This window comes from Salmo salar, unplaced genomic scaffold (assembly GCF_905237065.1).
Source record: "Salmo salar unplaced genomic scaffold, Ssal_v3.1, whole genome shotgun sequence".
NCBI classification, from domain to species: domain Eukaryota; kingdom Metazoa; phylum Chordata; class Actinopteri; order Salmoniformes; family Salmonidae; genus Salmo; species Salmo salar.
Genome location: NW_025548465.1, coordinates 54,478 through 80,670, shown reverse-complemented (window position 1 = coordinate 80,670; position 26,193 = coordinate 54,478). Strand labels below are relative to the sequence as shown.

At 46.9% G+C, this 26,193-nt stretch overlaps 2 protein-coding genes and 1 long non-coding RNA gene across 5 annotated transcripts; 1 reads left to right on the top strand and 2 right to left on the bottom strand.

Annotated features, from left to right (window-relative positions):
* Positions 1-408: 408 nt before the first annotated feature.
* On the bottom strand, positions 409-19,238 carry tma16 (translation machinery associated 16 homolog). Of its 2 annotated transcripts, XR_006763560.1 has the most exons (8): positions 19,112-19,238; positions 17,727-17,836; positions 17,593-17,630; positions 15,287-15,371; positions 10,631-10,779; positions 10,502-10,544; positions 7,587-7,909; positions 409-439 (listed from the first exon to the last, which is right to left on the bottom strand). XR_006763560.1 is itself a non-coding variant. In XM_045712403.1 (7 exons), exons 1-7 carry the CDS (start codon positions 19,112-19,114, stop codon positions 7,669-7,671), a joined length of 669 nt encoding a protein of 222 aa, XP_045568359.1. In that variant the 5' UTR covers positions 19,115-19,238; the 3' UTR covers positions 7,546-7,668. The 2 variants fall into 2 exon arrangements, 1 of the variants encoding a protein (XP_045568359.1); XM_045712403.1 differs by lacking the exon at positions 409-439 and having other exon boundaries at positions 7,546-7,909.
* LOC123733080 (uncharacterized) lies at positions 14,562-15,224 on the bottom strand. Of its 2 annotated transcripts, none has more exons than XR_006763561.1 (2): positions 15,187-15,224; positions 14,562-15,056 (listed from the first exon to the last, which is right to left on the bottom strand). It is a non-coding gene; the product is annotated as an uncharacterized lncRNA (long non-coding RNA). The 2 variants fall into 2 exon arrangements; XR_006763562.1 differs by having other exon boundaries at positions 15,142-15,207.
* Positions 19,219-25,105, top strand: LOC106590802 (H/ACA ribonucleoprotein complex non-core subunit NAF1). The gene is made up of 7 exons (XM_045712400.1): positions 19,219-19,371; positions 20,469-20,933; positions 20,977-21,201; positions 21,427-21,520; positions 24,187-24,269; positions 24,996-25,034; positions 25,067-25,105. The coding sequence occupies exons 2-7, from the start codon at positions 20,496-20,498 to the stop codon at positions 25,103-25,105; spliced, it is 918 nt and encodes a 305-aa protein (XP_045568356.1). The 5' UTR covers positions 19,219-19,371; positions 20,469-20,495.
* Positions 25,106-26,193: the final 1,088 nt, after the last annotated feature.

Here is a 26,193-nt window from a genome sequence, read left to right as displayed (position 1 = left end):
TCTCTCTCTCTCTCTCTCTCTCTCTCTCTCTCTCTCTCTCTCTCTCTCTCTCTCTCTCTCTCTCTCTCTCTCTCTGTCTCTCTCTGTGTCTCTCTCTCTAGGTGTGTTGGAGTGGCCGTTCTGGATGAAGCTGGTCATCGTGGCGATCGGCATGTCAGGCGGACTGGTGTTCATGTACATCCAGTGTAAAGTCTACTGGTTGCTATGGAGACGACTCAAAGCCTTCAATCGCATCATCACTGTGCAGAACTGCCCCGAGAAGCCGCCGCCCACCAACGCCGCGCTGGCCAATGGGAATCACCCTGAGGCCGTGGAGGTCCCGATAGGCCCCGCCCCCGAGGTCATCCAGATGGACTCCGACCTCACGGAGGAAAACCCCGTCTAGCACACACACACACACACACACACACACACACACACACACACACACACACACACAAACACAGCTCTTGGTAATGAACCCTCCCTATAGCCTATCAGAGCCCAGCACACCAAAGAGTCACAATGTGACGTAGCCAATCAGAGCGTCTGTTATAGAAGCAGCTGTAGATTAGCCAATCAGAGCGTCTGTTATAGAAGCAGCTGTAGATCAGCCAATCAGAGCGTCTGTTATTGAAGCAGCTGTAGATTAGCCAATCAGAGCGTCTGTTATAGAAGCAGCTGTAGATTAGCCAATCAGAGTGTCTGTTACAGAAGCAGCTGTAGATTAGCCAATCAGAGCGTCTGTTACAGAAGCAGCTGTAGATTAGCCAATCAGAGCTGCTGTTATAGAAGCAGCTGTAGATTAGCCAATCAGAGCGTCTGTTATAGAAGCAGCTGTAGATTAGCCAATCAGAGCGTCTGTTATAGAAGCAGCTGTAGATCAGCCAAGCAGAGCGTCTGTTATAGAAGCAGCTGTAGATCAGCCAAGCAGAGCGTCTGTTATAGAAGCAGCTGTAGATTAGCCAATCAGAGCTTCTGTTATAGAAGCAGCTGTAGATCAGCCAAGCAGAGCGTCTGTTATAGAAGCAGCTGTAGATCAGCCAAGCAGAGCGTCTGTTATAGAAGCAGCTGTAGATCAGCCAAGCAGAGCGTCTGTTATAGAAGCAGCTGTAGATCAGCCAATCAGAGCGTCTGTTATAGAAGCAGCTGTAGATTAGCCAATCAGAGCGTCTGTTATAGAAGCAGCTGTAGATCAGCCAAGCAGAGCGTCTGTTATAGAAGCAGCTGTAGATTAGCCAATCAGAGCGTCTGTTATAGAAGCAGCTGTAGATTAGCCAATCAGAGCTGCTGTTATAGAAGCAGCTGTAGATTAGCCAATCAGAGCTGCTGTTATAGAAGCAGCTGTAGATTAGCCAATCAGAGCGTCTGTTATAGAAGCAGCTGTAGATTAGCCAAGCAGAGCGTCTGTTATAGAAGCAGCTGTAGATTAGCCAATCAGAGCGTCTGTTATAGAAGCAGCTGTAGATTAGCCAATCAGAGCGTCTGTTATAGAAGCAGCTGTAGATCAGCCAAGCAGAGCGTCTGTTATAGAAGCAGCTGTAGATTAGCCAATCAGAGCGTCTGTTATAGAAGCAGCTGTAGATTAGCCAATCAGAGCTGCTGTTATAGAAGCAGCTGTAGATTAGCCAATCAGAGCTGCTGTTATAGAAGCAGCTGTAGATTAGCCAATCAGAGCGTCTGTTATAGAAGCAGCTGTAGATTAGCCAAGCAGAGCGTCTGTTATAGAAGCAGCTGTAGATTAGCCAATCAGAGCGTCTGTTATAGAAGCAGCTGTAGATCAGCCAATCAGAGCGTCTGTTATAGAAGCAGCCGTAGATCAGCCAATCAGAGCGTCTGTTATACTCTCTCAGTATTAAATATAAACAGCCTGAGGAGTGGCTGGAACAAAACCCTGCACAGCTTGCAGCTCTCCAGGAGGAGGGTTAGAGTCCTAGATGTGTTTATGTTAGTATTTACTCTGCTGGACAGGATACAACTCTGTCTGTCTGTCTGTCTGTCTGTCTGTCTGTCTGTCTGTCTGTCTGTCTGTCTGTCTGTCTGTCTGTCTGAGTCTCTGTCTGTCTGTCTGTCTGTCTGTCTGTCTGTCTGTCTTCTGTCTGTCTGTCTGTCTGTCTGTCTGTCTGTCTGTCTGTCTGTCTGTCTGTCTGTCTGTCTGTCTGTCTGCCTGTCTGTCTGTCTGTCTGCCTGCTTGTCTGCCTGTCTGTCTGCCTGCCTGTCTGTCTCTAGAAGTCATCATTACAACCAAAAAGATTCTATTCTACACTGAACTAAAATATAAATCGCAACATGTAAAGCGTTGGTCCCATGTTTCATGAGCTGAAATAAAAAATCCCAGAAATGTTCTATTCGCACAAAAAGCTTATTTCTCTAAAATGTTGTGCACTAATTTGTTTACATCCCTGTTAGTGATAAGAGAATTATCTCATAAAAGTAAATGAATCAATAATCCATTATTAATTAGTAGTTATGTAACATGGATAATGAATAATTAATGTACTGAACGGTTAGTCCCATAAGGTCTAGTAGAGGCCCGGGACAAAATGTGTGTGTGTGTTTTAGTGGGCCTAAGAGAACAGTAGGCATCTGTTTCAAGGTTTCTCTAATCTCGGGGGAGGGGAGGGGGAGAGAGAACACGGACAACGCTGGTTTGTGAGAAATCCGAGGAGTGTTTCATATATCTCGTGTTTGTGAAGTTTGTATGTGCGTTAGCAGGGAGGGAACTATAAAATAAATGTCTTTGTTATTTGGACCTCAGAACGTTCTCATGAATAAAGCCGAATTAACCTTTTGCAGAAAGCTGAGTCTTTGCCTAATTATTATTAAACCCTGTGTCTTACAAACCCTGGGGATTAGTCAAGGCTTATTGATTGCTAATTATTATCATTAAGATATAAAATTCCGTTAACAGTTAGTGAGGATTTCTCCTTTGCCAAGATAATCCATCCAGCTGATAGCTGTGGCATATCAAGAAGCTGATTAAAACAGCATGATCCTTACACAGGTGCACCTTGTGCTGGGGGACAATAAAAGGCCACTCTAAAACGTGCAGTTTTGTCACACAACACAAGGTCACAGATGTCCACCAGAGCTGTTGCCAAATAATTGCATGTTCATTTCTCTACCATAAGCCACCTCCAACGTTGTTTTAGAGAATTTGGCAGTACTTCCAACCGGCCTCACTACCTCAGACTATGTACATGGGCCCCATGGTGGAGGTGGGGTTATGGTATGGGCCCCATGGTGGAGGTGGGGTTATGGTATTGGCCCCATGGTGGAGGTGGGGTTATGGTATGGGCCCCATGGTGGAGGTGGGGTTATATGGTATGGGCCCCATGGTGGAGGTGGGGTTATGGTATGGGCCCCATGGTGGAGGTGGGGTTATGGTATGGGCCCCATGGTGGAGGTGGGGTTATATGGTATGGGCCCCATGGTGGAGGTGGGGTTATATGGTATGGGCCCCATGGTGGAGGTGGGGTTATAGGGTATGGGCCCCATGGTGGAGGTGGGGTTATGGTATGGGCCCCATGGTGGAGGTGGGGTTATGGTATGGGCCCCATGGTGGAGGTGGGGTTATGGTATGGGCCCCATGGTGGAGGTGGGGTTATGGTATGGGCCCCATGGTGGAGGTGGGGTTATGGTATGGGCCCCATGGTGGAGGTGGGGTTATGGTATGGGCCCCATGGTGGAGGTGGGGTTATGGTATGGGCCCCATGGTGGAGGTGGGGTTATATGGTATGGGCCCCATGGTGGAGGTGGGGTTATGGTATGGGCCCCATGGTGGAGGTGGGGTTATATGGTATTGGGCCCCATGGTGGAGGTGGGGTTATGGTATGGGCCCCATGGTGGAGGTGGGGTTATGGTATGGGCAGGCATAAGCTACGGACAACGAATACAATTGCATTTTATCGATGGCAATTTGAATGCACAGAGATACCGTGATGAGATCCTGAGGCCCGTTGTCGTGCCATTCATCACCTCATGGTTCAGCATGATAATACACGGCCCCATGTCACAAGGATCTGGACACAATTCCTGGAAGCTGAAAATGTCCCCAGTTCTTCCATGGCCTGCATACTCACCAGACATGTCACCCATTGAGCATGTTTGGGATGCTCTGGATCGACGTGTACGACAGCGTGTTCCAGTTCCCGCCAATATCCAGCAACTTCGTACAACAATCCACAGCCTGATCAACTCTATGCGAAGGAGATGTATCGCGCTGCATGAGGCAAATGGTGGTCACACCAGATACTGACTGGTTTTCTGATCCACACCTCTACCTTTTTTTAAGGTATTTGTGAGCAACAGATGCATATCTGTATTCCCAGTCATGTGAAATCCATAGATTAGGGCCTAATTCATTTATTTCAATCGACTGATTCCCTTATATGTTGCGTTCATACAGTGCGTTGGGAAAGTATTCAGACCACTTAACTTTTCCCACCTCAATCTACACACAATACCCCATAATGACAAAGCAAACACAGGTTGTAATTTCCATAAGTATTCAGACCCTTCACTCAGTAATTTGTTGAAGGACCTTGGGCAGCGACTACAGCCTCGAGTCTTCTTGGGTATGACGCTACAAGCTTGGTACACCTGTATTTGGGGAGTTCCTCCCATTTCTTCTCTGCAGATCCTCTCAAGCTCTGTCAGGTTGGATGGGGAGCGTCGCTGCACAGCTATTTTCAGGTCTCTCCAGAGATGTTCGATCGGGTTCAAGTCCGGGCTCTGGCTGGACCACTCAAGGACATTCAGAGAAGCCACTCCTGCGTTGTCTTGGCTGTGTGCTTAGGGTCGTTGTCCTGTTGGAAGGTGAACCTTCGCCCCAGTCTGAGGTCCTGAGCGCTCTGGAGCAGGTTTTCATCAAGGATCTCTCTATACTTGTCTCCGTTCATCGTTCCCTCGATCCTGACTAGTCTCCAGTCCCTGCCCCTGAAAAACATCCCCACAGCATGAGGCTGCCACCACCATGCTTCACCGTAGGGATGGTGCCAGGTTTCCTCCAGACGTGACACTTGGCATTCAGACCAAAGAGTTCAATCTTGGTTTCATCAGACCAGAGAATCTTGTTTCTCATGGTCTGAGAGTCTTTAGGTGCCTTTTGGTAAACTCCAAGCGGGCTGTCATGTGCCTTTTACTGAGGAGTGGCTTCCGTCTGGCCACTCTACCATAAAGGCCTGATTAGTGGAGTGCTGCAGAGACGGTTGTCCTTCTGGAAGGTTCTCCCATCTCCACAGCTTTGAGTGTAGATTATTTTATACATTTTAGAATAAGGCTGTAACGTAACAAAATGTGGAAAAAGAGAAGGGGTCTGAATACTTTCAGAAGGCCCTGGATACAACCTTTACACTCACTCTGACTGGCTGGATACGACCTTTACACTCACTCTGACTGGCTGGATACAACCTTTACACTCACTCTGACTGGCTGGATACGACCTTTACACTCACTCTGACTGGCTGGATACAACCTTTACACTCACTCTGACTGACTGGATACAACCTTTACACTCACTCTGACTGACTGGATACAACCTTTACACTCACTCTGACTGGCTGGATACAACCTTTACACTCACTCTGACTGACTGGATACGACCTTTACACTCACTCTGACTGACTGGATACAACCTTTACACTCACTCTGACTGACTGGATACAACCTTTACACTCACTCTGACTGACTGGATACAACCTTTACACTCACTCTGACTGGCTGGATACAACCTTTACACTCACTCTGACTGACTGGATACGACCTTTACACTCACTCTGACTGACTGGATACAACCTTTACACTCACTCTGACTGACTGGATACAACCTTTACACTCACTCTGACTGGCTGGATACAACCTTTACACTCACTCTGACTGACTGGATACGACCTTTACACTCACTCTGACTGACTGGATACGACCTTTACACTCACTCTGACTGGATACAACCTTTACACTCACTCTGACTGACTGGATACGACCTTTACACTCACTCTGACTGACTGGACACGACCTTTACACTCACTCTGACTGACTGGATACGACCTTTACACTCACTCTGACTGACTGGATACAACCTTTACACTCACTCTGACTGACTGGATACAACCTTTACACTCACTCTGACTGACTGGACACGACCTTTACACTCACTCACTCTGACTGGATACAACCTTTACACTCACTCACTCTGACTGGACACGACCTTTACACTCACTCTGACTGACTGGATACAACCTTTACACTCACTCTGACTGACTGGACACGACCTTTACACTCACTCTGACTGACTGGATACGACCTTTACACTCACTCTGACTGACTGGATACGACCTTTACACTCACTCTGACTGACTGGATACGACCTTTACACTCACTCTGACTGACTGGATACGACCTTTACACTCACTCTGACTGACTGGACACGACCTTGACACTCACTCTGACTGACTGGATACGACCTTTACACTCACTCTGACTGACTGGATACGACCTTTACACTCACTCTGACTGACTGGATACAACCTTTACACTCACTCTGACTGACTGGATACAACCTTTACACTCACTCACTCTGACTGGACACGACCTTTACACTCACTCACTCTGACTGGATACAACCTTTACACTCACTCTGACTGGACACGACCTTTACACTCACTCTGACTGACTGGATACGACCTTTACACTCACTCTGACTGACTGGACACGACCTTTACACTCACTCACTCTGACTGGATACGACCTTTACACTCACTCTGACTGGCTGGACACAACCTTTACACTCACTCTGACTGGCTGGATACGACCTTTACACTCACTCTGACTGACTGGATACGACCTTTACACTCACTCTGACTAGATACGACATTTACACTCACTCTGACTGGCTGGATACGACCTTTACACTGACTGGACACAACCTTTACACTCACTCTGACTGGCTGGATACAACCTTTACACTCACTCTGACTGGCTGGATACGACCTTTACACTGACTGGACACAACCTTTACACTCACTCTGACTGGCTGGATACAACCTTTACACTCACTCTGACTGACTGGATACGACCTTTACACTCACTCTGACTGGCTGGATACAACCTTTACACTCACTCTGACTGGCTGGATACGACCTTTACACTCACTCTGACTGACTGGATACGACCTTTACACTCACTCTGACTGGCTGGATATGACCTTTACACTCACTCTGACTGACTGACAGAAACAAGACATGATCAAGACAACTCAGAACCTCAGAGTAAAGATGTGCTTATATTTTTTTGCGTAGAGCTTCCTATTGGTTGATTCTGATACCTCCTATTGGTTGATTCTGATACTTCCTATTGGTTGATTCTGATACCTCCTATTGGTTGATTCTGATGCTTCCTATTGGTTGATTCTGTTACTTCCTATTGGTTGATTCTGTTACCTGCCGGGAAGCTCTGATCTCATCTTTCTATAAAGAGTTTCCAAGTTGTCTTGAACACAGCAACACACACGCTCCAATTCTATGTTTAAAGAGGGAGACGCCTCTTCAATAAAACAGAACAACAGTATCGCTCTCGGCCTTTAGGTTTATTAGATGTCTGTATTGGGACACACACACACACAAAAACAGGTTGGCTTAACCCCAGTCAGGTAAGATGGCTGACATCCCCAGAGTTTTAACACGCAAAGCATTATGGGGCATCTTCCTGGGCGTCTGAATCTGAGTCCTCCATCAAGGCCTCTTCCTCTCCTCCGGCAGTCTCCTCCTCCCCTCCGGTGATCCCCTCCTCCTCCTCCTCTCCTGCGGCGATCCCCTCCTCTTCCTCTCCTCCGGCGGTCTCCTCTTCCTCTCCTCCTGTTCTGTCCATCCCTCGGGAAGAGAACTTCCTCATCTTGATGTTGGGAAGCTTCTTTAGATCTCCGCTCCACTCCCTGAAACCAACCAATCACAGATCAGAACCATAGAATCATCCAATCACAGATCAGAACCCTGGAATCATCCAATCAGAACCATGGAATCATCCAATCACAGCTCAGAACAACGGAATTGCCGGGTTCACCTTCGGGTCATGATGGGGGCTGTACCAAATGGTTGATGTATTAGAATAATTGATTGTGTTGTATTAATAGAAGGGGTTATAAGACCCCTACCTCCTTACATATATAGGGTCCTGGACTACAGATTAACAATATATATAGTCATTTTAAAGGTTTAATATTGTTCCACAGTTTTCTTCTAGTCTCTCTGCCTCTTATAAAGAAAACGGTCTGAGAAATGTGTGACAGAACTCTGCAGGGGAGTGTCAGAGATAAGAGACTAGTCAGACACTATAAATCAGCCTGGGGACATTTACTGCTGAGCCTTTAGATAACACTGAAACTCTTGTTTGTATAAGCTGAGTGGCTGCATGGGCTTGGTCTCATGGGTAGAAGGTAATGATGTAGGCAGTGACGCCACTAAGATATATGACTGTAGGCATGGGCTTGGTCTCATGGGTAGAAGGTAATGATGTAGGCAGTGACGCCACTAAGATATACGACTGTAGGCATGGGCTTGGTCTCATGGGTAGAAGGTAATGATGTAGGCAGTGACGTCACTAAGATATATGACTGTAGGCATGGGCTTGGTCTCATGGGTAGAAGGTAATGATGTAGGCAGTGACGCCACTAAGATATATGACTGTATGCATGGGCTTGGTCTCATGGGTAGAAGGTAATGATGTAGGCAGTGACGCCACTAAGATATATGACTGTAGGCATGGGCTTGGTCTCATGGGTAGAAGGTAATGATGTAGGCAGTGACGCCACTAAGATATATGACTGTAGGCATGGGCTTGGTCTCATGGGTAGAAGGTAATGATGTAGGCAGTGACGCCACTAAGATATACGACTGTAGGCATGGGCTTGGTCTCATGGGTAGAAGGTAATGATGTAGGCAGTGACGCCACTAAGATATACGACTGTAGGCATGGGCTTGGTCTCATGGGTAGAAGGTAATGATGTAGGCAGTGACGCCACTAAGATATACGACTGTAGGCATGGGCTTGGTCTCATGGGTAGAAGGTAATGATGTAGGCAGTGACGCCACTAAGATATACGACTGTAGGCATGGGCTTGGTCTCATGGGTAGAAGGTAATGATGTAGGCAGTGACGTCACTAAGATATACGACTGTAGGCATGGGCTTGGTCTCATGGGTAGAAGGTAATGATGTAGGCAGTGACGTCACTAAGATATACGACTGTATGCATGGGCTTGGTCTCATGGGTAGAAGGTAATGATGTAGGCAGTGACGCCACTAAGATATACGACTGTAGGCATGGGCTTGGTCTCATGGGTAGAAGGTAATGATGTAGGCAGTGACGCCACTAAGATATATGACTGTAGGCATGGGCTTGGTCTCATGGGTAGAAGGTAATGATGTAGGCAGTGACGCCACTAAGATATACGACTGTAGGCATGGGCTTGGTCTCATGGGTAGAAGGTAATGATGTAGGCAGTGACGCCACTAAGATATACGACTGTAGGCATGGGCTTGGTCTCATGGGTAGAAGGTAATGATGTAGGCAGTGACGCCACTAAGATATACGACTGTAGGCATGGGCTTGGTCTCATGGGTAGAAGGTAATGATGTAGGCAGTGACGCCACTAAGATATACGACTGTAGGCATGGGCTTGGTCTCATGGGTAGAAGGTAATGATGTAGGCAGTGACGTCACTAAGATATACGACTGTAGGCATGGGCTTGGTCTCATGGGTAGAAGGTAATGATGTAGGCAGTGACGCCACTAAGATATATGACTGTAGGCATGGGCTTGGTCTCATGGGTAGAAGGTAATGATGTAGGCAGTGACGCCACTAAGATATATGACTGTAGGCATGGGCTTGGTCTCATGGGTAGAAGGTAATGATGTAGGCAGTGACGCCACTAAGATATGACTGTAGGCATGGGCTTGGTCTCATGGGTAGAAGGTAATGATGTAGGCAGTGACGCCACTAAGATATATGACTGTAGGCATGGGCTTGGTCTCATGGGTAGAAGGTAATGATGTAGGCAGTGACGTCACTAAGATATACGACTGTAGGCATGGGCTTGGTCTCATGGGTAGAAGGTAATGATGTAGGCAGTGACGCCACTAAGATATATGACTGTAGGCATGGGCTTGGTCTCATGGGTAGAAGGTAATGATGTAGGCATAATAAAACTCAAACCCTTTTCTATTTTGCAGAACTTACTCTGGAAACATGCCTGCAATTGCATTAATAAAGGTTTTTGGATGATTTAATTAAAGATATTGTCTGAATGCTAATTTCGCCAATGAGCCAATGATTGACAAGGAACAAGGAACGAACCACACAGAATCAACCAATCAGGTGAGAGAACGTTTCAGAGAGAAATGTAAGAGCTGTTTTTCATGAATCATCACAACTCTACTGACAACAACCAATCAGATCACAGCTCTACTGACACAGACCAATCAGATTCCTGCTCTAGCCAGAGGTGGGTTGTCATTGGTCGTCTCACCTGAAGGTCTTGAGATGTTTAGAGTTGATGATGTCTGGAATCTCTGAGGAGAGAAGAGGAACACAACGTCAGGGTTCTGTGTGTGTGTGTGTGTGTGTGTGTGTGTGTGTGTGAGAGACTGAGACTGACCGAAGCCGTTGCCATGGTACAGAGCGGTCTCTCTCTCTACAGTCTGTTTGATGACGTTCTCCCTGCTGCCATGGAGACGACCCTGACGACCTTTGATCCCGTTCACCAGCTCTATCTGGTCCAACTCCCCGTCAAACCTCTGCAGGTACCTACACACACACACACACACACACACACACACACACATTTTAAATACTTTATTTGAATCCACCAATCACATGTACAAAAAAAAAAGATCCATACATTTTAAAAGTTCCTGTCTGCATGTCCCTCAAGGGTACAGGAAGCACCTCCTTCTCCAAGCAGCTAGGCTGCCCACGACAGCTGAAACAGGAAGCACCTCCTTCTCCAAGCAGCTAGGCTGCCCACGACAGCTGAAACAGGAAGCACCTCCTTCTCCAAGCAGCTAGGCTGCCCACGACAGCTGGAACAGGAAGCACCTCCTTCTCCAAGCAGCTAGGCTGCCCACAACAGCTGGAACAGGAAGCACCTCCTTCTCCAAGCAGCTAGGCTGCCCACGACAGCTGAAACAGAGCAGTACCTAGCCTACTGCTTTGCTCTAGTCCCACCACAGCTGGAACAGAGCAGTACCTAGCCTACTGCTTTGCTCTAGTCCCACCACAGCTGGAACAGAGCAGTACCTAGCCTACTGCTTTGCTCTAGTCCCACCACAGCTGGAACAGAGCAGTACCTAGCCTACTGCTTTGCTCTAGTCCCACCACAGCTGGAACAGAGCAGTACCTAGCCTACTGCTTTGCTCTAGTCCCACCACAGCTGGAACAGAGCAGTACCTAGCCTACTGCTTTGCTCTAGTCCCACCACAGCTGGAACAGAGCAGTACCTAGCCTACTGCTTTGCTCTAGTCCCACCACAGCTGGAACAGAGCAGTACCTAGCCTACTGCTTTGCTCTAGTCCCACCACAGCTGAAACAGAGCAGTACCTAGCCTACTGCTTTGTTCTAGTCCCACCACAGCTGAAACAGAGCAGTACCTAGCCTACTGTTTTGCTCTAGTCCCACCACAGCTGAAACAGAGCAGTACCTAGCCTACTGCTTTGTTCTAGTCCCACCACAGCTGAAACAGAGCAGTACCTAGCCTACTGCTTTGTTCTAGTCCCACCACAGCTGAAACAGAGCAGTACCTAGCCTACTGCTTTGCTCTAGTCCCACCACAGCTGAAACAGAGCAGACTAGTCTTTCAAAGAGGTGGGAGTCAAACTGAGACTTGATTTTTACCTCAGGGGGTCTGAAGGGACTAGTCTTTCACCCCACAACAATGCAATATGCTCATCAACTCTTCCCTGTATTTCAGTTCACACAACAGTCTTGATGTGTATAAGCCTATCGCCCACTGTCTGAGTTGTGAAGAAATACATGTTGAAACCAGGTGTTTGAGGTTTGTTGAAACCAGGTGTTGAAACCAGGTGTTTGAGGTTTGTTGAAACCAGGTGTTGAAACCAGGTGTTTGAGGTTTGTTGAAACCAGGTGTTGAAACCAGGTGTTTGAGGATTGTTGAAACCAGGTGTTTGAGGATTGTTGAAACCAGGTGTTTGAGGATGTTGAAACCAGGTGTTGAAACCAGGTGTTTGAGGTTTGTTGAAACCAGGTGTTTGAGGATTGTTGAAACCAGGTGTTTGAGGATTGTTGAAACCAGGTGTTTGAGGATTGTTGAAACCAGGTGTTTGAGGATTGTTGAAACCAGGTGTTTGAGGATTGTTGAAACCAGGTGTTTGAGGATTGTTGAAACCAGGTGTTTGAGGATTGTTGAAACCAGGTGTTTGAGGATTGTTGAAACCAGGTGTTTCTGAGCTTTTTAAACCCTTTTTAGAGGGCTTCCAAATGTAATATAAATAAGGGGTTTGGATCCATTTTGGATCCATTTTCAGTCCAGTGACCTTAGAAGGGGATTTCATATCTTTAACGTGTCTATGTTGATGAGGGGAGATGCATATGCGAGTCTCAAGCCAATCTGACCGTGTATATCACAAGGCTTGCCCCTAGACACCTGTACCTTCAGTAGGTGGCTCCACGAGGCACCCCCAACATCATACCCGAGTATGGAGCCCATATCAGCATATATAGGGTTGGCTTTAGGCCCTTCCAACGTCTAAAATAGGCCTATGCCACGCCCCCCAACATGTCACAAGGCTCCTTGGCCAATCGGAGCAATGAAAGATTATATTTGCCCCCCCCCAAAAAAAACGTCCACAGTGGGTCTAGGACACGCCTCCCCACCATGTCGACCTATGTCATTGGGAAACACAATGTCAACATTCACTGCTATGCGGACGACACGCAGCTGTACATTTCGATGAAACATGGCGAAGCACCAAAATTGCCTTCTCTGGAAGCCTGTGTTTCAGACATAAGGAAGTGGATGGCTGCAAATGTTTTACTTTTAAACTCGGACAAAACAGAGACGCTAGTTCGAGGTCCCAAGAAACAAAGAGACCTGCTGTTTGATCTGACAATTCATCTGGATGGCTGTACAGTCGTCTCAAATGAAACTGTGAAGGACCTGGGCGTTACTCTGGACCCTGTGAAGGACCTGGGCGTTACTCTGGACCCTGTGAAGGACCTGGGCGTTACTCTGGACCCTGTGAAGGACCTGGGCGTTACTCTGGACCCTGTGAAGGACCTGGGCGTTACTCTGGACCCTGTGAAGTACCTGGGCGTTACTCTGGACCCTGTGAAGGACCTGGGAAAATTGCAAAAATCTGACATTTTCTGTCCAAAAATGATTTAGAAAAGCTAATCCACTAATAGTAAGATATTGATTACTACATTGTTGGGTTCAGACCTGGTAAAGACATTGATATTGATTACTACATTGTGGGGTTCAGACCTGGTAAAGACATTGATTACTACATTGTTGGGTTCAGACCTGGTAAAGACATTGATATTGATTACTACATTGTTGGGTTCAGACCTGGTAAAGACATTGATTACTACATTGTTGGGTTCTAGACCTGGTAAAGACATTGATATTGATTACTACATTGTTGGGTTCAGACCTGGTAAAGACATTGATATTGATTACTACATTGTGGGGTTCAGACCTGGTAAAGACATTGATATTGATTACTACATTGTTGGGTTTAGACCTGGTAAAGACATTGATATTGATTACTACATTGTTGGGGTCAGACCTGGTAAAGATATTGATATTGATTACTACATTGTTGGGTTCAGACCTGGTAAAGACATTGATATTGATTACTACATTGTGGGGTTCAGACCTGGTAAAGACATTGATTACTACATTGTTGGGTTCAGACCTGGTAAAGACATTGATTACTACATTGTGGGGTTCAGACCTGGTAAAGACATTGATTACTACATTGTTGGGTTTTAGACCTGGTAAAGACATTGATTACTACATTGTTGGGTTTTAGACCTGGTAAAGACATTGATTACTACATTGTTGGGTTCAGACCTGGTAAAGACATTGATTACTACATTGTTGGGTTTAGACCTGGTAAAGACATTGATATTGATTACTACATTGTTGGGTTCAGACCTGGTAAAGACATTGATATTGATTACTACATTGTTGGGTTCAGACCTGGTAAAGACATTGATATTGATTACTACATTGTTGGGTTCAGACCTGGTAAAGACATTGATTACTACATTGTTGGGTTTAGACCTGGTAAAGACATTGATTACTACATTGTTGGGTTCAGACCTGGTAAAGACATTGATATTTACTACATTGTTGGGTTCTAGACCTGGTAAAGACATTGATTTTACTACATTGTTGGGTTTTAGACCTGGTAAAGACATTGATTACTACATTGTTGGGTTCAGACCTGGTAAAGACATTGATTACTACATTGTTGGGTTTAGACCTGGTAAAGACATTGATTACTACATTGTTGGGTTCAGACCTGGTAAAGACATTGATATTGATTACTACATTGTGGGGTTCAGACCTGGTAAAGACATTGATTACTACATTGTTGGGTTCAGACCTGGTAAAGACATTGATTACTACATTGTTGGGTTTAGACCTGGTAAAGACATTGATTACTACATTGTTGGGTTCAGACCTGGTAAAGACATTGATATTGATTACTACATTGTTGGGTTTAGACCTGGTAAAGACATTGATTACTACATTGTTGGGTTCAGACCTGGTAAAGACATTGATATTGATTACTACATTGTTGGGTTTAGACCTGGTAAAGACATTGATTACTACATTGTTGGGTTCAGACCTGGTAAAGACATTGATATTGATTACTACATTGTGGGGTTCAGACCTGGTAAAGACATTGATTACTACATTGTTGGGTTCAGACCTGGTAAAGACATTGATATTGATTACTACATTGTTGGGTTCAGACCTGGTAAAGACATTGATTACTACATTGTGGGGTTCAGACCTGGTAAAGACATTGATTACTACATTGTTGGGTTCAGACCTGGTAAAGACATTGATTACTACATTGTTGGGTTTTAGACCTGGTAAAGACATTGATATTGATTACTACATTGTTGGGTTTAGACCTGGTAAAGACATTGATATTGATTACTACATTGTTGGGTTCAGACCTGGTAAAGACATTGATATTGATTACTACATTGTTGGGTTTTAGACCTGGTAAAGACATTGAGAAAGCAACAGTTTGTGGAAATGAAGGAGAGTCCTGACCTCTCTATGATGCGACAGGCGTCCTGTTTGGTGAACTCTGTCTTCTCAGAGTCCAGCTGGCTCTGAAACCACTGCAGCTTATCACCTACACACACACACACACACACACACACACACACACACACACAATACAGGGTAAGAGGGGGTACAGCCTACCGCTGTACTAACCAACACACACAATACAGGGTAAGACGGGGTACACCCTACCGCTGTACTAACCAACACACACAATACAGGGTAAGACGGGGTACACCCTACCGCTGTACTAACCAACACACACAATACAGGGTAAGACGGGGTACAGCCTACCGCTGTACTAACCAACACACACAATACAGGGTAAGACGGGGTACACCCTACCGCTGTACTAACCAATACAGGGTAAGACGGGGTACACCCTACCTGTCTTTTCTTACTACCACTAAATTAACTAAACAAACAACAGGGTAGCAGCACAACATGACAACAACATGGTAGAAACACAACATGACAACAACATGGTAGAAACACAACATGGTAGAAACACAACATGACAACAACATGGTAGAAACACAACATGGTAGCAACACAACATGACAACAACATGGTAGAAACACAACATGGTAGCAACACAACATGACAACAACATGGTAGAAACACAACATGACAACAACATGGTAGAAACACAACATGGTAGCAACACAACATGACAACAACATGGTAGCAACACAACATGACAACAACAAGGTAGCAACACAACATGACAACAACAAGGTAGAAACACAACATGACAACAACACAACATGACAACAACATGGTAGCAACACAACATGACAACAACATGGTAGCAACACAACATGACAACAACATGACAACATGGTAGCAACACAACAACAACAAGGTAGCAGCACAACATGACAACAACACAACATGACAACACAACAACATGACAATAACAAGGTAGCAACACAAAATATGATTCAGACATTATCGGGCCCAGACAACAGTGCAAAAGGAAGAAGGTAGAGCCAACAATACATCACGCAAAGCAGCCACAACCGTCAGTAAGTGTGTCCATGTTTGAGGTTTTGAATGAAGAGATTTTGTGTTAAACGCTCTACAACAAAGCTTTATTGGTGTCCAACAAGCTTTCTCTGCCCATGACCTTTGTTTTGGAGGTGTTCAGAACAAAGGTGATGTGGTTTGGGTAGAAGAACGTCCCTCTCCCTACAGGTGTGATCACTACCTCTGGGGGTTTAGAGCTCGAGGTAGTCACCTCGTACAAGTACTTGGGAGTATGGCTAGACGGTACACTGTCCTTCTCTCAGCACATATCAAAGCTGCAGGCTAAAGTTAAATCTAGACTTGGTTTCCTCTATCGTAATCGCTCCTCTTTCACCCCAGCTGCCAAACTAACCCTGATTCAGATGACCATCCTACCCATGCTAGATTACGGAGACATAATTTATAGATCGGCAGGTAAGGGTGCTCTCGAGCGGCTAGATGTTCTTTACCATTCGGCCATCAGATTTGCCACCAATGCTCCTTATAGGACACATCACTGCACTCTATACTCCTCTGTAAACTGGTCATCTCTGTTTACCCGTCACAAGACCCACTGGTTGATGCTTATTTATAAAACCCTCTTAGGCCTCACTCCCCCTATCTGAGATATCTACTGCAGCCCTCATCCTCCCCATACAACACCCGTTCACTCCCCCCTATCTGAGATATCTACTGCAGCCCTCATCCTCCACATACAACACCCGTTCACTCCCCCTATCTGAGATATCTACTGCAGCCCTCATCCTCCACATACAACACCCGTTCACTCCCCCCTATCTGAGATATCTACTGCAGCCCTCATCCTCCACATACAACACCCGTTCTGCCAGTCACATTCTGTTAAATGTCCCCAAAGCGAACACATCCCTGGGTCGCTCCTCTTTTCAGTTCGCTGCAGCTAGCGACTGGAACGAGCTGCAACAAACACTCAAACCGGACAGTTTTATCTCCATCTCTTCATTCAAAGACTCAATCGTGGAGAGCCCCCGTCTGAGCAGGAGGCCGTCATTGTAAATAAGAATTTATTCTTAACTGACTTGCCATGTTAAATAAAGGTGAAATAAAAAAAAATATGCATGTAAATGGATGAGAGAGCTTCCTACTGCTTGAGCTGTTGTTGTTGATGTAAATTGAGAAGAGCGTGGGGCCTAGGATCTAGCCTTGGGGAACTCCCTTGGTGACAGGCAGTGGCTGAGACAGCAGATGTTCAGTAACAGTAGTACAGTAACAATAATAGTACAGTAACAGACTGTCAGACTCACCAATGCTGTTGAGACGAGTGGCCTTCTCACTCTTTTGTCTGTGGAGGCAGAGATACACACTTAACTTTATAAATATAAAACAATATACAGGATTCTCTCTGTTCAAAACACAAACCATCTCCCTCCCTCCTTACCTCTCCTTCTTTCCCAGACGTATCTCCTGGCTGGCCAGGTAAGCAGCTTTCCTGCTATAGGGATGACACACCTTCTCCTTCTGAGATGGTTTACCTTTCCCCGCCTTCGGCTACACACACACACACACACACACACACACACACACACACACACACACACGACTGTTAGAGCACTGTCTTTCATTATTCCACACTGAACTAAAATATAAACCCAACATGTAAAGTGTTGGTTCCATGTTTCAATAACTGAAATAGAAATGTCCATACGCACAGAAAGCGTATTTCCCAGTGAGCCTTTCTCCTCTGCCAAAATAATCCATCCAGCTGATAGCTGTTGGCATATCATGAAGATGATTAAACGGCATGATCATTACACAGGTGCACCTTGTGCTGGGGGACAATAAAAGGCCACTCTAAAATGTGAAGTTTTGTCACACAACACAAGGTCACAGATGTCTGATGTTTTGAGGGAGCGTGCAATTGACATGCTGACTGCAGAAATTTCCTCCAGGGCTGTTTCCTTGAGAATTTAATGTTAATTTCTCTACTATAAGCCGCCTCCAACGTCATTTTAGAGAATTTGGCAGTACGTCCAACTGGCCTCATAACCACAGACAACACCAGCCCAGGACCTCCACATCCGGCTTCTTCGCCTATGGGATCGTCTGAGAGCAGCCACCTGGACAGCTGATGAAACTGAGGAGTATTTCTGTCTGTAATAAAGCCCTTTTGTGGGGAAAAACTCATTCTGATTGGCTGAGCCTGGCTCCCCAGTGGTTGGAGCCCTCCCAGGCCCACCCATCGCTGCGTCCCTGCCCAGTCATGTGAAATACTTACTTAAAAGCTTAAGTAAAATATTTAATAAATAAACTAAAGTAAAAAAAAAAAACCTATAACAATAATGAGGCTATCTGCGGGGGTACAGGCTAGTCGAGGTAATATGTAGGTAGGGGTAAAGTGACTATGCATAGATAATGAACAGCTGAGAGCAGCAGCAGCGTAAATAAATGAGTATTCAATGCAAATAGTCCGGGTATCCATTTGATTAGCTGTTCAGCAGTCTTATGGCTTGGGGGGGGTAGAAGCTGTTAATAAGAAGCCTTAGGACCATTTTTTTTTATTTAACTAGGCAAGTCCTAGACGTGGTGCTTGTGAAAGTCACTTGAAATCCATAAATTATGGCCTAATTTATTTATTTCAATTGACTGATTTCCTTATATTAACTTTAACTCATAAATCGTTGAAATGGTTGCGTTTATATTGTTGTGCAGTATACATTCACTAGATTCTAAGAGCGCTATAACGTTATATAAATCTAGGTTTAGCTAAATATATTTATACATATATAGATACATGTTAACGATGTTAAATAAGTGTAATTTTACCATGTTTTAGTTGTATGTGAGAAGTTTAATCATCGGTTGAACACACGTGTTCTGTATTGACAACTCCGGCGGATGTTGCTGGTCCGTCGCACAACACTGTCCGTCATTTCATCCGGCGGCGGAAAGAAGGTTCCACAACCCGGAAGACAACAAGACCACGTTGTTTCCGAATCAAAACGTGTTGCGAACAGCGGAGTAACGTTACTGAGAGTAGCAGAGAGCAGACCGAGAACAGATTTACAGCCTTAACTACTCTTAACGTAAGTCCATCTTCATCTACACCTTTGTAATATGATGCACAACATTGTAATAATGTCATCGGTATAATACAGAATTGGCGATACAATACCAAAGATCATTTAAAACGCCGACTAACAGTAACGTTGTCTGGTGCTGAGAATGCCTAGCAACCAAGCTACAAAACTGTTTTATTAACTAGTGGACTAGCTAACGTTAGCAACCAAGCTACATAACTGTTTTATTAACCAGTGGACTAGCTAACGTTAGCTAGCTACGAATTTAACTCTAGTGTTATGAACTCTGATTGTAAAATGTATTTTTTCATAGATATGGCTGGTAGACTAGCTATCCAGCTAGTTCTAAAGTTAGCTAATACCTGAAAGTAACCAATGGGGCAGGGTAGTTGACCAAGGTAAAAATGTGTAACTCCAAGTACTAAGTCATGTTTTGCAGAGGGGGTCAAATACTTATTTCCCTCATTAAAATGCAAATCATTTTATAACATTTTTGACATGCGTTTTTCTGGATTTTTTGTTGTTGTTATTCTGTCTCTCACTGTTCAAATAAACCTACCATTAAAATTATAGACTGATCATTTCTTTGTCAGTGGGCAAACATACAAAATCAGCAGGGATCAAATACCTTTTCCCCTCACTGTACCTGGGCTATACAGCCCTGCGGGAGGGTTTGTTCCGTTTGCGTCTGTTAGCTTCCGTTCTGTGTGCTTCCTAGTGACTATTACCCAGCTGATTGTAGTTGTGGTATCGTTGTCCCCAGGTGTGATAGTCTCTACCCAGCTGATTGTAGTTGTGGTATCCAGGTGTGATCGTCTCTACCCAGCTGATTGTAGTTGTGGTATCCAGGTGTGATAGTCTCTACCCAGCTGATTGTAGTTGTGGTATCCAGCTGATTGTAGTTGTGGTATCCAGGTGTGATAGTCTCTACCCAGCTGATTGTAGTTGTGGTATCCAGGTGTGATAGTCTCTACCCAGCTGATTGTAGTTGTGGTATCCAGGTGTGATAGTCTCTACCCAGCTGATTGTAGTTGTGGTGTCTTTGTCCCCAGGTGTGATCGTCTCTACCCAGCTGATTGTAGTTGTGGTGTCTTTGTCCCCAGGTGTGATCGTCTCTACCCAGTAACGGGATGGAGGTCCAACCAGAGGAGACGGTCGTGGTACCGGAGGTTCTTCAGAGCTCAGCAGAGACACACGGAGAGGAACTGGAACTTAACAACGGTACCAGCACCGAGCACCGGGAGGACGGATGCACAGCTGAGACAGAACCTCGGGGGCTGACCTCCGTGACCTCAGACAGCCGTTTACCGGGAGAGTTAACGGGAGGAGCAGAGGAGATGGAGGTTACGGAGAATCTCGACTCTGTCTCGAGCTCCGAGCTGGGAGACGGAACCACACACACTAACCTCCTCCAGGACCCCCCTGGACCCCCCAGGACGTCTCCCAGGACCCCTCTCAGAACCTCCACCAGGACCCCTCTCAGGACCACCCCCAGGACCCCTCCCAGGACCACCCCCAGGACCCCTCCCAGGACCACCCCCAGGACGTCTCCCTGGACCCCCCAGGACGTCTCCCTGGACCCCCCAGGACCACCCCCAGGACCTCCTCCAGGACCCCCCAGGATCTCCCCAGGTACTGCTGACGTTACAGGACGGTGTCCGGGACCAGCGGGACGGCAGCAGCTCCTCCTCAGACAGTGATTCAGACTCCTCTTCCTCCGGTGTGACTCTGGCTGTTGTGTTAGGTCAGGCAGATGACGAAGATGATGACGATGAAGGCTTCAGTCGGACGAGGAAACCCTGTTCCATCAAAACCCTGGACGAGACCCTGCCTGAGGTACCCCTGACCTCTCTGACCTTTAACCCCTGACCTCTCTAACCTCTGACCTCTCTAAACCCTGACCTCTCTAACCCCTGACCTCTCTGCCTAACCCCTGACCTCTCTCTAACCCCTGACCTAACCCCTGACCTCTCTCTAACCCCTGACCTCTCTCTAACCCCTGACCTCTCCCTGACCTCTCTCTAACCCCTGGCCTCTCTCTAAATTTGTGTGTGTGTGTAGGAGTTGCCTGCTGTCGAGGAGTTGACGGTTGTTCTACCAGAGGAGGCGGAGATACTCCCCCTAGGATCAGTCACCAGCATCATCCAGCAGCTGGGTTAGTCCCTCCCCCTAGGATCAGTCACCATCCAATAGCTGGGTTAGTCCCTCCCCCTAGGACCAGTACCATCCAATAGCTGGGTTAGTCCCTCCCCCTAGGACCAGTCACCAGCACATCCAGCAGCTGGGTTAGTCCCTCCCCTAGGATCAGTCACCATCCAATAGCTGGGTTAGTCCCTCCCCCTAGGACCAGTACCATCCAATAGCTGGGTTAGTCCCTCCCCCTAGGATCAGTCACCAGCATCATCCAACAGCTGGGTTAGTCCCTCCCCCTAGGACCAGTCACCATCCAATAGCTGGGTTAGTCCCTCCCCTAGGACCAGTACCATCCAATAGCTGGGTTAGTCCCTCCCCTAGGATCAGTCACCAGCATCATCCAGCAGCTGGGTTAGTCCCTCCCCCTAGGACCAGTACCATCCAATAGCTGGGTTAGTCCCTCCCCCTAGGACCAGTACCATCCAATAGCTGGGTTAGTCCCTCCCCCTAGGACCAGTACCATCCAATAGCTGGGTTAGTCCCTCCCCCTAGGACCAGTACCATCCAATAGCTGGGTTAGTCCCTCCCCCTAGGACCAGTACCATCCAATAGCTGGGTTAGTCCCTCCCCCTAGGACCAGTACCATCCAATAGCTGGGTTAGTCCCTCCCCCTAGGACCAGTACCATCCAATAGCTGGGTTAGTCCCTCCCCCTAGGACCAGTACCATCCAATAGCTGGGTTGGATTTTTTGGGGGGACCGATTTGTTTTGTCAAAATCAATTAGTGGTACAAAAACTGGAGTTATTTGTAACATATTACAGCGTTAATGTTTACTTTTAAATTATATTATGTGAGCTATGTATATATTCTAAATTTACTGTCCCCGCTAGAACATCAAGGTACTTAAATACATGCAGTTTCAATTAAATGTTTCAAGGACAGAAATACTGTAGAATTCCATTCATTCCTATGGGGACATCTCCTACTGGGGAGAGCCAACATGGCCGACCGGTGGCTTCAAAGCCTCTCATTGGCCAATACATAGAATCAGTAATCCAGCTCCTACTGGGGAGAGCCAACATGGCCGACCGGTGGCTTCAAAGCCTCTCAATGGTCAATACATAGAATCAGTAATCCAGCTCCTACTGGGGAGAGCCAACATGGCCGACCGGTGGCTTCAAAGCCTCTCATGGTCAATACATAGAATCAGTAATCCAGCTCCTACTGGGGAGAGCCAACATGGCCGACCGGTGGCTTCAAAGCCTCTCATGGTCAATATATAGAATCAGTAATCCAGCTCCTACTGGGGAGAGCCAACATGGCCGACCGGTGGCTTCAAAGCCTCTCATTGGCCAATACATAGAATCAGTAATCCAGCTCCTACTGGGGAGAGCCAACATGGCCGACCGGTGGCTTCAAAGCCTCTCAATGGTCAATACATAGAATCAGTAATCCAGCTCCTACTGGGGAGAGCCAACATGGCCGACCGGTGGCTTCAAAGCCTCTCATTGGTCAATACATAGAATCAGTGATCCAGGGTTGATCTACATCATTGGCTGGATCTGGTCCACCAGTCTGGTCCACCAGTCCCCTGACCTACACCCTGTCCTTCACATTACACCCTGCCCTTCACATCACACCCTGCCCTTCACATTACACCCTGTCCTTCACATCACACCCTGTCCTTCACATCACACCCTGTCCTTCACATTACACCCTGTCCTTCACATTACACCCTGTCCTTCACATTACACCCTGTCCTTCACATTACACCCTGTCCTTCACATTACACCCTGTCCTTCACATTACACCCTGTCCTTCACATTACACCCTGCCCTTCACATTACACCCTGTCCTTCACATTACACCCTGTCCTTCACATTACACCCTGTCCTTCACATCACACCCTGCCCTTCACATTACACCCTGTCCTTCACATTACACCCTGTCCTTCACATTACACCCTGTCCTTCACATTACACCCTGCCCTTCACATTACACCCTGCCCTTCACATCACACCCTGTCCTTCACATTACACCCTGTCCTTCACATTACACCCTGTCCTTCACATTACACCCTGTCCTTCACATTACACCCTGTCCTTCACATTACACCCTGTCCTTCACATTACACCCTGTCCTTCACATTACACCCTGTCCTTCACATTACACCCTGCCCTTCACATTACACCCTGTCCTTCACATTACACCCTGTCCTTCACATTACACCCTGCCCTTCACATCACACCCTGTCCTTCACATTACACCCTGTTCTTCACATTACACCCTGTCCTTCACATTACACCCTGCCCTTCACATTACACCCTGTCCTTCACATTACACCCTGTCCTTCACATTACACCCTGTCCTTCACATTACACCCTGTCCTTCACATTACACCCTGTCCTTCACATTACACCCTGTCCTTCACATCACACCCTGTCCTTCACATTACACCCTGTCCTTCACATTACACCCTGTCCTTCACATTACACCCTGTCCTTCACATTACACCCTGTCCTTCACATTACACCCTGTCCTTCACATTACACCCTGTCCTTCACATTACACCCTGTCCTTCACATTACACCCTGTCCTTCACATTACACCCTGTCCTTCACATCACACCCTGTCCTTCACATTACCCTCTGAACCCCCTCTTGGTGTCTGTTGTGTTTCCTCAACAGTGATCATACAGTCATTTAAGGACACGCCCCCTCTGAAGGACGACAGCGTCATCTTCAACTCTGATAGGCTGGCCGTGGGCAAGGTAGGAGGGGCTTAGAGTCTGGGGGAGGAGTCTTCACAGTACTGGAGGTTCTTTAACCTCTCTATCTATCTCTGTGAGGTTTAATCCCTCCTCCTCCAGGTGTTTGGGCCGGTCTCCAGTCCCTTCTATGTGTTGTGAGGGTTTAATCCCTCCTCCTCCAGGTGTTTGGGCCGGTCTCCAGTCCCTTCTATGTGTTGTGAGGGTTTAATCTCTCTCCTCCTCCAGGTGTTTGGGCCGGTCTCCAGTCCCTTCTATGTGTTGTGAGGGTTTAATCTCTCTCCTCCTCCAGGTGTTTGGGCCGGTCTCCAGTCCCTTCTATGTGTTGTGAGGGTTTAATCTCTCCTCCTCCAGGTGTTTGAGTTTTGGGTCGGTCTCCAGTCCCTTCTATGTGTTGTGAGGTTTAATCTCTCCTCCTCCAGGTGTTTGGGTCGGTCTCCAGTCCCTTCTATGTGTTGTGAGGGTTTAATCTCTCCTCCTCCAGGTGTTTGGGCCGGTCTCCAGTCCCTTCTATGTGTTGTGAGGTTTAATCTCTCCTCCTCCAGGTGTTTGGGCCGGTCTCCAGTCCCTTCTATGTGTTGTGAGGTTTAATCTCTCCTCCTCCAGGTGTTTGGGCCGGTCTCCAGTCCCTTCTATGTGTTGTGAGGGTTTAATCTCTCCTCCTCCAGGTGTTTGGGTCGGTCTCCAGTCCCTTCTATGTGTTGTGAGGTTTAATCTCTCCTCCTCCAGGTGTTTGAGGTGTTTGGGCCGGTCTCCAGTCCCTTCTATGTGTTGTGAGGGTTTAATCTCTCCTCCTCCAGGTGTTTGGGTCGGTCTCCAGACCCTTCTATGTGTTGTGAGGTTTAATCTCTCCTCCTCCAGGTGTTTGGGCCGGTCTCCAGTCCCTTCTATGTGTTGTGAGGGTTTAATCTCTCCTCCTCCAGGTGTTTGAGGTGTTTGGGCGGTCTCCAGTCCCTTCTATGTGTTGTGAGGGTTTAATCTCTCCTCCTCCAGGTGTTTGGGCCGGTCTCCAGTCCCTTCTATGTGTTGTGAGGGTTTAATCTCTCCTCCTCCAGGTGTTTGGGCCGGTCTCCAGTCCCTTCTATGTGTTGTGAGGGTTTAATCTCTCTCCTCCTCCAGGTGTTTGAGGTGTTTGGGCCGGTCTCCAGACCCTTCTATGTGTTGTGAGGGTTTAATCTCTCCTCCTCCAGGTGTTTGGGTCGGTCTCCAGTCCCTTCTATGTGTTGTGAGGGTTTAATCTCTCCTCCTCCAGGTGTTTGGGTCGGTCTCCAGTCCCTTCTATGTGTTGTGAGGTTTAATCTCTCCTCCTCCAGGTCTTTGAGGTGTTTGGGCCGGTCTCCAGTCCCTTCTATGTGTTGTGAGGGTTTAATCTCTCCTCCTCCAGGTGTTTGGGCCGGTCTCCAGTCCCTTCTATGTGTTGTGAGGTTTAATCTCTCCTCCTCCAGGTGTTTGGGGCCGGTCTCCAGTCCCTTCTATGTGTTGTGAGGGTTTAATCTCTCCTCCTCCAGGTGTTTTTTGGGCCGGTCTCCAGTCCCTTCTATGTGTTGTGAGGGTTTAATCTCTCCTCCTCCAGGTGTTTGAGGTGTTTGGGCCGGTCTCCAGTCCCTTCTATGTGTTGTGAGGGTTTAATCTCTCCTCCTCCAGGTGTTTGAGGTGTTTGGGCCGGTCTCCAGTCCCTTCTATGTGTTGTGAGGGTTTAATCTCTCCTCCTCCAGGTGTTTGGGTCGGTCTCCAGTCCCTTCTATGTGTTGTGAGGTTTAATCTCTCCTCCTCCAGGTGTTTGGGTCGGTCTCCAGTCCCTTCTATGTGTTGTGAGGGTTTAATCTCTCCTCCTCCAGGTGTTTGGGCCGGTCTCCAGTCCCTTCTATGTGTTGTGAGGGTTTAATCTCTCCTCCTCCTCCAGGTGTTTGGGTCGGTCTCCAGTCCC